Here is a 15,158-nt window from a genome sequence, read left to right on the forward strand (position 1 = left end):
ACACTGCTCTCGGAGCAACACTGGCGGCTTTTATGAGGCGAGAGGAAGAGAACCTCCCCCGAGCTCAGGCGTGGAAGGAAGCAAGAAGTTTCAGCTCCAGGATGGACGGAGAAGATTCCAAGTGTCCTTCGGTGAAGCTTCCTGTTGTTTCTCATGCATACCTTTCATTTCCTGTCGTCACATGTTTCGACGTCTGACTGTCGACGCAGCTGCGACTCATCCTGCAGCTTTATGAAGGTCCCGCACGACTGCAGGCTGTTGTTTGACTGACGGATGCTTGTTTGACTTCATCATCATCATCATCATCATCATCTTCGTCATCATCTTCGTCATCGTCATCGTCGTCATCGTCTTCATCACCATCATCATCATCATCATCATCTTCATATTCGTCATCATCTTCGTCATCGTCATCGTCATCGTCGTCATCGTCTTCATCATCATCAACATCAACATCATCTTCATCTTCATCTTCATCATCTTCTTGTTCTTCTTCATCTTCTTCATCATCATCATCTTCATCTTCATCATCTTCTTGTTCTTCTTCATCATCATCATCATTGTCATAATCTTCGTCATCGTCATCATCATCATCATCAACATCTTCCTTTTCATCTTAATCATCATCATCATCATCAAAATCTTCATCATCTTCATCATCTTCATCATCTTCATCATCATCATCAAAATCTTCATCATTTTCATCATCATCGTCATCTTCATCTTTATCTTCATCATCTTCTTGTTCTTCTTCATCATCATCATCACCTTCACCTTCACCTTCACCTTCATCTTCATCATCATCATCTAGTCTCACCTTCATCTTCATCGTCATCTTCATCATCATCATCATCATCATTGTCATCGTCATCGTCATCTTCATCTTCATCTTCATCATCTTCATCATCTTCATCATCTTCATCATCATCTTCATCTTCATCATCTTCATCATCATCGTCATCATCATTATCAAAATCTTCATCATTTTCATCATCATCATCATTATCAAAATCTTCATCATCTTCATCATCATCAAAATCTTCATCATCTTCATCATCATCGTCATCATCATCATCAAAAATCTTCATCATTTTCATCATCATCATCATTATCAAAATCTTCATCATCATCATCATCACCTTCATCATCATCATCATCATCTTCATCATCACCTTCATCATCATCATCATCATCATCTTCATCATCATCACCTTCATCATCGTCTCACGTTCAGTTTTCTTGTTTATCATCTATTTCCAGAAAAGTAATATTTTTCCTTCATCCATTCAAAGGAACATATGATGTTAAATGTTTCCAGATCAGGTTAAGAGAGAAAAGTGTTCTTTGACTAAAAATAAATATTATTTATCAACATTATCTTCAACAGTGTTCTTTGTGTTCATGCGTGTTCTTCAACAATAGTCCAGCGTGTTCTTCAACAATAGTCCAGCGTGTTCTTCAACAATAGTCCAGCGTGTTCCTCAACAATAATCCAGTAGTTCCTCAGAGACACTATTTTAGATCCAAACTCTCTGCAGATCAGACACATAATGACAGGAAGTGACATCATTAGAGTCTCTATAGTTCTTCATGGGTTTTACAGCACAGAGTAACAATGTGTTTTGTTTTACATCCCAGAGACACAAGCACCATCATGTCTGACCCTGATCCTGAACGCACCGTGATCCTGAACGCACCGTGATCCTGAACGCATCGTGATCCTGAACGCACCGTGATCCTGAACGCATCGTGATCCTGAACGCACCGTGATCCTGAACGCACCGTGATCCTGAACGCACCCTGATCCAGAACGCACCGTGATCCTGAACGCACCGTGATCTTGAACGCACCCTGATCCTGAACGCACCGTGATCCTGAACGCACCCTGATCCTGAACGCACCGTAATCCTGAACGCACCGCGATCTTGAACGCACCGTGATCCTGAACGCACCCTGATCCTGAACGCACCGTGATCCTGAACGCACCGTGATCCTGAACGCACCGTGATCCTGAACGCACCGTGATCCTGAACGCACCGTGATCTAAATACACCGTGATCCTGAACGCACCGTGATCATAAATACATTGTGATCCTGAACGCAACGTGATCCTGAATGCACCGTGATCATAAATACACCGTGATCCTGAACGCACCCTGATCCTGAACGCACCGTGATCCTGAACGCACCGTGATCCTGAACGCACCGTGATCCTGAACGCATCGTGATCCTGAACGCACCGTAATCCTGAACGCACCGTGATCCTGAACGCACCCTGATCCTGAACGCACCGTGATCCTGAACGCACCGTGATCCTGAACACACCGTGATCCTAAACACACCGTGATCCTGAACACACCGTGATCCTGAACACAAAGTGATCCTAAACACACCGTGATCCTAAACACACCGTGATCCTGAACGCACCGTGATCCTGAACGCACAGTGATCCTGAACGCACCGTGATCCTGAACGCATCGTGATCCTGAACGCACCGTAATCCTGAACGCACCCTGATCCTGAACGCACCCTGATCCTGAACGCACCGTGATCCTGAATCCTGAACGCACCGTAATCCTGAACGCACCCTGATCCTGAACGCACCCTGATCCTGAACGCACCGTGATCCTGAACGCACCGTGATCCTGAACGCACCTTGACCCTGAAAGCACCGTGATCCTGAACGCACCGTGATCTAAATACACTGTGATCCTGAACGCACCGTGATCATAAATACATCGTGATCCTGAACGCAACGTGATCCTGAACGCACCGTGATCCTGAACGCACCTTGACCCTGAAAGCACCGTGATCCTGAACGCACCGTGATCATAAATACACTGTGATCCTGAACGCACCCTGATCCTGAACGCACCGTGATCCTGAACGCACCTTGACCCTGAAAGCACCGTGATCCTGAACGCACCGTGATCCTGAACGCATCGTGATCCTGAACGCACCGTAATCCTGAACGCACCGTGATCCTGAACGCACCCTGATCCTGAACGCACCGGATCCTGAACGCACCGTGATCTTGAACGCACCGTGATCCTGAACGCACCCTGATCCTGAACGCACCGTGATCCTGAACGCACCCTGATCCTGAACGCACCGTAATCCTGAACGCACCGCGATCTTGAACGCACCGCGATCCTGAACGCACCGTGATCCTGAACGCACCGTGATCCTGAACGCACCGTGATCCTGAACGCACCGTGATCCTGAACGCACCGTGATCTAAATACACCGTGATCCTGAACGCACCGTGATCATAAATACGTTGTGATCCTGAACGCAACGTGATCCTGAATGCACCGTGATCATAAATACACCGTGATCCTGAACGCACCCTGATCCTGAACGCACCGTGATCCTGAACGCACCGTGATCCTGAACGCACCGTGATCCTGAACGCATCGTGATCCTGAACGCACCGTAATCCTGAACGCACCGTGATCCTGAACGCACCCTGATCCTGAACGCACCGTGATCCTGAACGCACCGTGATCCTGAACGCACCGTGATCCTGAACACACCGTGATCCTAAACACACCGTGATCCTGAACACACCGTGATCCTGAACACAAAGTGATCCTAAACACACCGTGATCCTAAACGCACCGTGATCCTGAATGCACCGTGATCCTGAACGCACAGTGATCCTGAACGCACCGTGATCCTGAACGCACCTTGACCCTGAAAGCACCGTGATCCTGAACGCACCGTGATCCTGAACGCACCGTGATCCTGAACGCATCGTGATCCTGAACGCACCGTGATCCTGAACGCACCGTGATCCTGAACGCACCGTGATCCTGAACACACCTTGATCCTAAACACACCGTGATCCTGAACACACCGTGATCCTGAACACACCGTGATCCTGAACACACCTTGATCCTAAACACACCGTGATCCTAAACACACCGTGATCCTAAACACACCGTGATCCTAAACACACCGTGATCCTAAACACACCGTGATCCTGAACACAAAGTGATCCTAAACACACCGTGATCCTAAACGCCCCGTGATCCTGAACGGACCGTGATCCTGAACGCACCGTGATCCTGAACGCACCGTGATCCTGAAAGCACCATGATCCTGAATCCTGAACGCACCGTGATCCTGAACGCACCGTAATCCTGAACGCACCCTGATCCTGAACGCACCGTGATCCTGAACGCACCCTGATCCTAAACATACCGTGATCCTGAACGCATCCTGATCCCGAACGCACCGTGATCCCGAACGCACCTTGATCCCGAACGCACCTCGATCCTGAACGCACCGTGATCCTGAACGCACCGTGATCCGGAACGCACCTTGATCCCGAACGCACCGTGATCCTGAACGCACCGCGATCCTGAACGCACTGTGATCGTAAACGCAACATGATCCTGAACGCACCGTGATCCTGAACACACCATGATCCTAAATGCACTGTGATCCTGAACACTCAGTGAACTTGTAAACACCGTGATCCTGAACGCAACATTATCCTAAATTGTACAGAGAATCTGAATGCACTGTGATCCCAAAACAGCTACGATGTTAGCATCACTAATCATTTAGCACCAGAACTTATTCGGTCAAGCTAACTACATAATTCAGGTCCAGACTGAATAAGTTGACCTTTTGTCCTTCACCACTAGTCCAAGGTCAGGACGTGGAGGCAACAGTAACGGACAAAAACATGTTTCCGGGGTCAAGCAGGAGACGTGGAGACACTCGTGAACAAAACTCCAACATACTGAGCTCCTCCATGTTCTTCATGTTCCAGAAGGTGATTTTCTTCCAGACACAGGAATGTTTGGCTGGACTTTCTAATCCAAGATGGCCGCCGCGATCCAACTGAGTCCAGAAATGGAAACATTCAGAGAAATTAAGCTCAACTCACGACCTTGGACTTAAGGAGTGTCGGCAACACTCGAGGACTATTCGTTGGAGGCTGTGTTTTGGGTTCGGGCCACAACACACACACACTTCTCTCCCGAGAGCAGCCTCATTAGACCCACAGTGGACCAAAGAGTTACACAAAACAAACATATTTACTCTCCGCACAACTCACACGTCAGCGCACAAGGTCGACTCACAACTTCTTCTGAGAGCTGCATCATATTGTCACACACACTCCCACACAAGTGCACACACACACATTCAACTACACATCAGACTCATCTACTAATCAATCTCAGACTCACTCACACATGCACACACACACACACACACACACACACACACACACACACACACACACACACACACACACACACACACACACACACACACACACACACCCACACACACACACACACACACACACACACACACACACAAAAACACAAACACACATGCTCACACACTCACACACACAGACACAAAAACACAAACTCATACAAAGACACACAAGCACATTCAAACACAGACACACAAACACTTACACAGAGACACACATACAAACACACACACAGTCATAGACAGACACACACAGACACAGACACACAAACACAGACACAGACACACAAACACATACAGAGACACGCAAACACATTCATATACAGAAACACAAACATACAAAGAGATACACACTAATAGACACACAGACAAACACATACACATACAGAGACACACATACACATTCATATACAGACACACAAACATACAAAGAGATACACACTAATAGACACACAGACAAACACATACACATACAGAGACACACATACACATTCATATACAGACACACAAACATACACAGAGATACACACTAATAGACAGACAGACAAACACATACACATACAGAGACACACATACACATTCATATACAGACACACAAACATACACAGAGATACACACTTATAGACAGTCAGACAAACACATAAAAACACACTCAGACTCGTGCACAGGGATTAGCAAACACACGTCTACACAAACACACAGTGTTCTTGACTTGTTGCAAGGAAGATACTAAATAAAGTTTAAGGAAAGTTTATGTCAACATCGTCTTCCCAGAAGTAACAACATCCACTAGATCTGACCCGGGGCCTCCGCCCTTTTTACAAATCATGTGACATGAAGACAGAAGTCACTCTGGCAGTGAAGGACTCCTGGACACACAGCGTGTGTGCACATTAAGTAGGTGTGTAGCTGTGGTTGTGTTACTAAAATAAACTTTTCCTGGACTCCTGCTGTGACGACTACGTTTACAACATTTCTGCATCAAGAAGAGTGACTCAGCAATTTTTCCTCCAAGGTCTCGGGTTTGAATCCCAGCGTATGTTTCATGTGCGACAAACATCAAAACTTCATCAACACCGAGCGTCTGCAGCTGCTCCAGGTGCCGCTCTGGGTGCCGGTCTGGGTGCCAGTCTGGGTGCCGGTCCGGGTGCTGGTCCGGGTGTTGGTCCGGGTGCTGGTTTGGATCCTGCTCCGGATACCGCTCCAGGTGTCGCTCTGGGTACCGGTCCGGGTGTCGCTCAATGAGTCTCTACAGGTGCCGCTCCAGGAGCCGCTCAAGGTGCCGCTCTGGATCCTGCCGGTCCAGTCACTCCAGGTGCTGCTCCGGGTGCCAATCCGGATGCCGCTCAAGGTGCCGCTCCGGGTGTCGCTCCTGATGCCGCTCCAGGTGTCGCCCCAGGTGTCGCTCCAGATTCCACTCCAGGTGCCGCTCCGGATGCCGCTCCTGACGCCGGTCCAGGTGTCGCTCCTGATATTCCCTGGTGTCGCTTCGGGTGCCGGTTCCGGGTGTCGCTCCATGAGTCACTCCAGGTGCCGCTCCAGGTGTCGCTCCTGATACCTCCGGGTGTCACTTCGGATGCCGGCTCCGGGTGTCGCTCCATGAGTCACTCCAGGTGCCGCTCCGGGTGCCGCTCCAGGTGCCGCTCCGGGTGCCGCTCCAGGTGCCGCTCCGGGTGCCGCTCCAGGTGCTGCTCCGGGTGTCGCTCCATGAGTCACTCCAGGTGCCGCTCCGGGTGCCGCTCCAGGTGCCACTCCGGATGCCGCTCAAGGTGCTGCTCTGGATCCTGCTCCGGATGCCGCTCCAGGTGTAGCTTCGGGTCTCGCTCTGGATTCTGCGCCGGGTGTCGCTCCGGGTGCCGCTCCAGGTGTCGCTCCGGATGCCGCGCCGGGTGTCGCTCCATGGGTCCCTCCGGATGCCGCTCCAGGTGCCGCTCCGGATGCCGCTCCTGACGCCGGTCCAGGTGTCGCTCCTGATACCTCTGGGTGTCGCTTCGGGTGCCGGTCCGGGTGTCGCTCCATGAGTCACTCCAGGTGCCGCTCCAGGTGCCGCTCCGGGTGCCGCTCCAGGTGCCGCTCCGGGTGCCACTCCGGATGCCGCTCAAGGTGCTGCTCTGGATCCTGCTCCGGATGTCGCTCCTGATGCCGCTCCAGGTGTTGCTCCTGATGCCGCTCCAGGTGTTGCCCCAGGTGTCGCTCCAGGTGTCGCTCCTGATGCCGCTCCAGGTGTCGCTCCGGATTCCGCTCCATGTGCCGCTCCGGATGCCGCTCCTGACGCCGGTCCAGGTGTCGCTCCTGATACCTCCGGGTGTCGCTCCATGAGTCACTCCAGGTGCCGCTCCAGGTGCTGCTCTGGATCCTGCTCCGGATGCCGCTCCAGGTGTTACTCCAGGTGCCGCTTCAGAGGCCGCTCCAGGTGTCGCTTCGGGTCTCGCTCTGGATTCCGCTCCAGGTGTCGCTCCAGGTGTCGCTCCAGGTGTCGCTCGCTCTGACTCAGAAATGTCTCAGATCTCTATAACTGGATTGAAGAGTCTTTGATGCTTCCCAGGGTCTCCCCTTGCCTCTCACCCCAGGTAGCTGGGATCAACGGAACACGAGGGAATAAGAAAATAAAACAAAGTAATCTGGGACAAAAAGGGAACAAATGTGTCTTAAGTTTCGATGATTGATCACAGAAGAAGAAAAGTCAAGGTGAGTTGAAGCTCTGCACACACAAGTGTGCGACTGTGACGAAAGAGACGCACAACAGTTTCTCCTCAGAGCTGATGTTTGTACCAGAAGAAGCTGTTTACACCTCATGAACTCTGAGGGAGAGAAAGTGACGACTGGGCGAGGAGTTTTCCAGAAGTCTTGGCAGTAAATCTGGACGAGTGATAGAAAGATGGATAAAACTTTATTGATTGAAGTCTACTTCGGGAAATTGTTTTTCCAGCAAAGCAACAACACAAACGATAGATTCATTAAAACAACCACAAGAACTAGATCCTGAGGGATCAATACAGTTCTACCTTACCTTACCTTACCTTAAGTGCAACAAAAAGAAGGTTCAAGACGACACAATCCAAGTCTAAAGATAAAGAACAGAGATCAAAGAAAAATAACAAAGAAAGTTTGTGTGACGATGATTCATCCATTTAAAGAGAGTGCTCATGTCTACATTATAGAATATCAATAAAACATAAATAAATTATCTTCTGTGTGTGTGCGTGTGTGTGTGTGCGTGCGTGCGTGTGTGTGTGTGTGTGTGTGTGTGTACGGTGGCGCCTACAGGAATGAAGATTCAAGCGAATTAGTCGATCTCTGCGTCTCAAGTTTCCTCTCGTGCATATTTGTGCAGATTCTTGTCATCACGTCTGTGAGATCGGGATCTCAAGATCTCGCTCAAGACGCCGAGGTCAAAGTTCACACCGGCAAGAGATGAGAGGAAAACATGTCGTTCACGTGCTGAGATTTACTAAAAACATTTATCAACAACTTGTATTTATGTGCTTTATAATCCAGAAAACAATTAATAAACACAAAGAAAAATATAACAAGCATTAATAATAATAATAAATAAAATAATAATACTTAAATAATAATAATACATTTAAATAAGATATAGACTAAATTTGCTTTTGTCTATATTAACAGAAAAAGTAATTCATAAATTAAATTGACCCTTAATATCATACATAACTAATAATAATAATTATAAAGAAATAATTGATAAATAGATAACAGTAAATATACTGTATTAAATGTTAAAACACGAAAGGAAATTAATATATATATATATATATATATATATATATATATATATGTGAGTTAGATAATCAAATATTTAATCAAATGATGAACACATTATTATCACTTCAGAATGTATTATAGAATATGAAGTCAAATAATAAAATTTTAAATGATAATAATAAATAAACTTTCACTGCTTAACGTAAAGAAAAGTTAAGAAATAATTCATTATTTAAAAGGAAAAATGTGTTTCAATAAAGAATTGAAAAAAAATGAAACAAAACCAACGAGTGTAATGTGCAGCAGTGAGATCTTCATCTCCTCACTTTGTTAAAAGAATAGTTTCTGCAGAAGTTACGTAACCATGTGACATCATCATCTTCATCATCATCATCTTCATCATCATCAACTTCCGCTCTCAGCAGGTCAAGTGCGCGGGCGCTATAATAGCGGGTCACTTGACCACCGGAAACACAACACGCACGAGAAGATGTGTTGCCACGTGTGTTGTCTGCAGCTACACACCCCTGCTACACACTCCTGGTTCGGTCTCACAAAAATCAACCAGTCACGTGTGGCTCCCTCTAGTGGCAATTTCATGTTACTGCGCGTTTGATCAAGATAAAGTAAAAATATTTTAAACTTTTGACGTCATCATTGTGTGTTTTACTGTTTGATCACTAGGTGTGTTATTGGTTCTGTTGAGTTGGTTCGGGAGTGAGACAAGTGTTGGTTGTGTTTCTTGGGTTGTGTACTTTACTTAAACACACTAGAGTTTGTGATGACAACACCGTGTTACCAGCCGTTGGCGCACTGATCCATTTTTACTTTCATTTAAGTTTACAACGTAATCCACCTGGAACTCTGGTTTCCTCCCACTGCCTAGAAACGTGTATTAAATGTATGCGTTTTAATATAAACCCTGAAAAGTAGATTTTTGTCAATTCAAGTGTGTTTGGCTCCCTCTAGCGGTCACACTGAGAACCTCAGCTTCTTCCTCCAAATAAAGACGACGATCAAGCGTGTGAAACTCAAATCACATTTATTGTTTTGTTCTGGATTGATTCACTTAAAACTTGAAACCCTTTTTGAGTACAGTACTGGTGTTTCTCTCTCAGTTTGTTTTCATCACCCAGCTTGTCGTTCTACACACACACACACACGCACGCACGCGCACAGAGAAACTTTGACCACAGAACTCATATAATTCAATGCGTCGCAAAAACAATGTTTTACACTTTATTTTGGGATGATTTGCCATAATTTACGTTTTTTTAATTTATTTAAAAATTCAATTTATGATTCTTTAAAAGCTTCGTCTGTGACTGGGTTTCTCTCTCACTCACTCACGCACACACACACACACACTCGCGCCAGCACCAGGAGTTTCAGCTTTAAAAGTCTAAAAAAAATATCCTAAAATTCACTTTGCGGTTACAGAAATGCACAGAGCAATAAAAAATACAAAGCATGGAAATCAAAATCACGAGAAAATTAAGATCACTTATTTTCTTGACTCTACTTTTGCTAATAGAAGCGCCGAGCGCTCTACCGAGTGTCTTCAGTACATGTAGTTATATAGTGTGTGTTATACTCGACAGTCACAGGCGTGGAAACGTCCGTCGTGTTGGACTCACGGTTCTTAAAAATGGTTTGGTTATTGATCTGGAGAGAGACTCCAGCAGGCTTCAGTCTTTTGCTTGTTGTTGGTTAAAATCCCCCCCCCCCCCTCCTTTTGTTGTTGACATGTTTGGGGGCGTAAACAGGAAGTAGAACAGACTCTTTGGCACAACACGTTGTGACGAGTGCGTACGAGTCCGGAACCGTCGACCCTTTTTTTTTTTTCGTCGTCCTCTTGGTACTGCTGGAAAGCACTCCGGTCACGGTCGACCTCCACAAACTGCCACATTCAGCCGCACATGAATAAATACAAAAAAAAATGATGCGCTACACAACAACGACAACAACAACAAAAAAGGCGAGAAGAAGAAAATGGCAACAGAGAAATATTAAAAAAGTTGACGAGAGAATGTCTGAGAAGAAACACGACGACAGGTACATGAGCGATGATCGTGTCGGAGAATATACTTGCGGTCGACAAGTGGCGTCAGAAGTAGAGTGAAGTGCTACTTTTGTGCGTCGCTGATCCTCAACGAGTGTTGATTTCACGCATCCATCCTGTTGACACTTGTTGTGAGAAGGTTATGGAGGTTTTGTCCACCAGCAGGGGGCGCCACAGCACAGAGACCGTCAGGGTAGAATGAATCCTGATCGAGTGGAAGCAGTTGCTCCGCCTTTTGACCAGGTTTAACTTAATCCAGCTTCAGATTTAAAACACAAAGTTGTGTTGTTTTCGCGCACACAGACACACTCTGGACCGAGCTCTGGACCTGCTACGACGCTCACTCGACGCTCGGACAACAGCAAGTATATTCCCGGCCTCAGGCTACTGGACAATATAAAGGATTTCAAGTCGTTTTTTTTTTTCTCTCACGACAGTTTGGAGTCAGCGTAACAGGCACCGCGGCTACATGCACACTAGCATTAGCTTGCGTCCACACCGCAAGATAAAACCTCTGATCCGGATGTAGAGTTGGCGTCATGAGTGGGATTTTAACGGAAGATCATAACGTGACTTATTTTAGTGTCGACCCAATGTTCAGCCGTGGGCCGGAGACGGCTGTTACGGTTATTTCCATCGTGGCTGAAGTACTGAGAGAAGCTTTTAAGCTCCCAAAAACTTTGATTTACTTCAGATCACTTTTATTGCCAGTATTGTAAAAAACAAGATTGTTTGGTGTTTATACAAACATTAAAATGAAGTAAATAAATACAATAAAAAAGTACTAAATATATATAATAAAATATAACAACTGGTACATAAGTGAATTATTTAGCTTTTAAGATATTAAGTGACAGAAGCGTTTAATCCGAAAATATGCCTACTTTAATTTACAAGAATATCATTTGTTTATAGTTTAATAATTTATTTTCTATATTGTTATCACCACAATTACTTAGTTGTGTTAATACTGGCAACAACTGGCTGAAGATGTAATTACACTGCGCTAACACAGGGGGGAGCCATACAAAACAATGCTCAATTTTCAAGGTGCTTATAAGTGTTGACGACAGGACAGAGTCCGTCAAGGAAGACGTGAAGATGAGGAAGATGGGATCAGGAGAAGGACCTACTGAAGTGACCTATGACACGAGAAGAAAAATAAACGAGAGGAAACGAAGGAGGTCTTTGGTCTGGTCCTGCGCGATCTGACGCTAGCGTGGACGGCGCCGCCATGACGGTGTGCATGTAGACGAGCCTCTAAAGTGCCATTTTTGAAGAGTTTAAAGTCTCGAGTCGAGACCTTTGCAGACGGTAATCTCTTTCAGGAACGTCCGGCTACAAGCTAACGAGCTAACGTGCTAACGCGGTCGCGCGCGGAGGACCGGAGGAGGTTCTTGATGACGCAACATAAATAACAGGATGATGGTCCACGTCAACTCCTGGACATTCAGTAGAAAAAGAAGGCAAACACCAGACGGCCGTCTCCGCTCGTGACCTTGAGCCCGAGGGCTCGGTTCCCATGGCGACGGGACGTAGTAACAGTCTAGAAAGCTGCTTGAAAGGTGCTTGAGGGGCTGGAAGGAACGTCGTCCCCCAGAGAAGGCCAAATAAAGAGAGGGATGACAAGGCAGAACTGAGTGGGAGGACAGGGACGAGTGGTGGACGGGCTCAGCTCAGGCCGTCTGAGGGGGCAGAGGCTTGAGGGTGGGCTGCCCCCCCGACACCTTCACCAGCTGGATGGGCGGCGTGGAGGGGGGGCTGTTGGAAGTGGTGGTCTGGGTGGAGGTGGAGGGCGGAGCCTCGGGCTGGACCGAGTCGTCCCGGTCGCCCGGCGTCTCTTTGGGCTCGGCGGGCTTGTTGGAGTTCATCTTGAGGATGTGTTGCTGGAGGTGTCGGATCCAGTCCTCCTGCACCGACAACGGACCGTGAAACTCCACCTCGCAGAACCTGGAAGAGGTCGACACATGAGCTCATGTTAGGGAACATGGAGAAGAGAAGTTAGGGAACATGAAGGAGAGCAATAGGGTTTATTGTGGAGAGAAGTTAGGGAACATGGAGGAGAGAAGTGAGGGAACATGCAAAAGAAAGGTTAGTGAACATGGAGAATAAAAGTTAGGGAACATGGATGAGAGGAGTTAGGGAACATGGAGGAGAGAAGTTAGAGAACATGGAAAAGAAAGGTTAGAGAACATGGATGAAAAATGTAAGTGAACATGGTGATGAAAAGTTAGGAAACATGGAGGAGAGAAGTAAGGTTTATTGAGAAGAGAAGTGAGGGAACATGGAGGAGAGAAGTGAGGGAACATGCAAAAGAAAGGTTAGTGAACATGGAGGAGAGAAGTTAGAGAACATGGAAAAGAAAGGTTATGGAACATGGAGGAGAGAAGTTAGGGAACATGGAGGAGAGCAATAGGGTTTATTGTGGAGAGAAGTTAAGGAACATGGAAAAGAAAGGTTAGAGAACATGGATGAAAAATGTAAGGGAACATGGTGATGAAAAGTTAGGAAACATGGAGGAGAGAAGTAAGGTTTATTGAGAAGAGAAGTGAGGGAACATGGATGAGAGAAGTGAGGGAACATGGAGGAGAGAAGTTAGAGAACATGGAAAAGAAAGGTTATGGAACATGGAGGAGAGAAGTTAAGGAACATGGAGGAGAGCAATAGGGTTTAGTGTGGAGAGAAGTTAGGGAACATGGAAAAGAAAGGTTAGAGAACATGGATGAAAAATGTAAGGGAACATGGTGATGAAAAGTTAGGAAACATGGAGGAGAGAAGTTAGAGAACATGGAAAAGAAAGGTTATGGAACATGGAGGAGAGAAGTTAAGGAACATGGAAAAGAAAGGTTATGGAACATGGAGGAGAGAAGTTAAGGAACATGGAGGAGAGCAATAGGGTTTATTGTGGAGAAAAGTTAGGGAACATGGAAAAGAAAGGTTAGAGAACATGGATGAAAAATGTAAGGGAACATGGTGATGAAAAGTTAGGAAACATGGAGGAGAGAAGTAAGGTTTATTGAGAAGAGAAGTGAGGGAACATGGATGAGAGAAGTGAGGGAACATGGAGGAGAGAAGTTAGAGAACATGGAAAAGAAAGGTTAGAGAACATGGATGAAAAATGTAAGGGAACATGGTGATGAAAAGTTAGGAAACATGGAGTAGAGAAGTAAGGTTTATTGAGAAGAGAAGTGAGGGAACATGGAGGAGATAAGTGAGGGAACATGCAAAGGAAAGGTTAGTGAACATGGAGAATAAACGTTAGGGAACATGGATGAGAGGAGTTAGGGAACATGGAGGAAAGAAGTTACGGATTATTGAGGAGAGAAGTTGGGGAACATGGAGGAGAGAAGTGAGGGAACACGGAGGAGAGAAGTAAGGTTTATTGAGGAAAGAAGTTGGGGAACATGGAGGAGAGAAGTGAGGGAACACGGAGGAGAGAAGTAAGGTTTATTGAGGAAAGAAGTTAGGGAACATGGAGGAGAGAAGTTAGGGAACATGGAAAATAAATGTTAGGGAACAGGGAGAAGAGGAATTAGGGAACACACAGAAAAGGAGTTAGGGAACACGGAGGAAAGAAGTTAGGAATCATGGAGGAGAGAGACAGGGACTCAAAGTCTCCTCCTGGACTCACCGGCACTTCAGGGTGTAGAACTTTCCCACCAGTTTGACCAGCGGGTACGAGGGAGGTTTGGGCACCAGGGCCGGGACTGTGCTTGAGCGAGGAGGCTTCGGCGGACCACAATCCCTTTCTGTTCCATCGGTGCAGGACGGGTGCTTCAGGGGTCGCCGCTCAAAACCTAAAGAAGACAGAAACACATTTTCACACAGTCTGCAGTCTGACACCACCACATTAGCCACGCTCGTAGTCACACACCTCTGGGCAGACGGACATTCAGCTCGCTGCGGGCGACCTGTGCTTGAGGAGGAAGTCCGTCAGCGAGCTGCGAGGGGCTCCTGCTGCCGGCGCCCGCCTGGACTCGGGGGCCGGCGTCGGCTTCGTCCTCCGCCGCCCCGGACGTGCCCCTGGTGACCTCGCGGCTCAGAGGCCGCACCAGACTGACCGGCAGAGAGGACGACCAGTGAGACGCCGAAGACTTCTGTCAGGACGGAGGATACAGTGAGTGATGAGGGT

The 15,158-nt window shown here is 47.0% G+C and overlaps 1 protein-coding gene across 3 annotated transcripts in view; it reads right to left on the bottom strand.

Moving 5' to 3' along the window:
* Positions 1-9,989: 9,989 nt before the first annotated feature.
* The window catches only part of wizb (WIZ zinc finger b), a 34,425-nt gene continuing 29,256 nt past the window's right edge, over positions 9,990-15,158 (bottom strand). For all 3 annotated transcript variants that reach the window (XM_087808986.1, XM_087808984.1, XM_087808985.1), the window contains 3 exons: positions 14,901-15,123; positions 14,658-14,823; positions 9,990-12,976 (listed from right to left, as the gene is read on the bottom strand). In XM_087808986.1, the coding sequence (XP_087665112.1) occupies positions 12,703-12,976; positions 14,658-14,823; positions 14,901-15,123 (663 nt within the window). In that variant the 3' untranslated portion in view covers positions 9,990-12,702. The remainder of the gene's footprint in view (positions 12,977-14,657; positions 14,824-14,900; positions 15,124-15,158) is intronic.

This window comes from Callionymus lyra, chromosome 15 (genome assembly GCF_982586985.1).
Source record: "Callionymus lyra chromosome 15, fCalLyr1.hap1.1, whole genome shotgun sequence".
Lineage (NCBI taxonomy): Eukaryota > Metazoa > Chordata > Actinopteri > Syngnathiformes > Callionymidae > Callionymus > Callionymus lyra.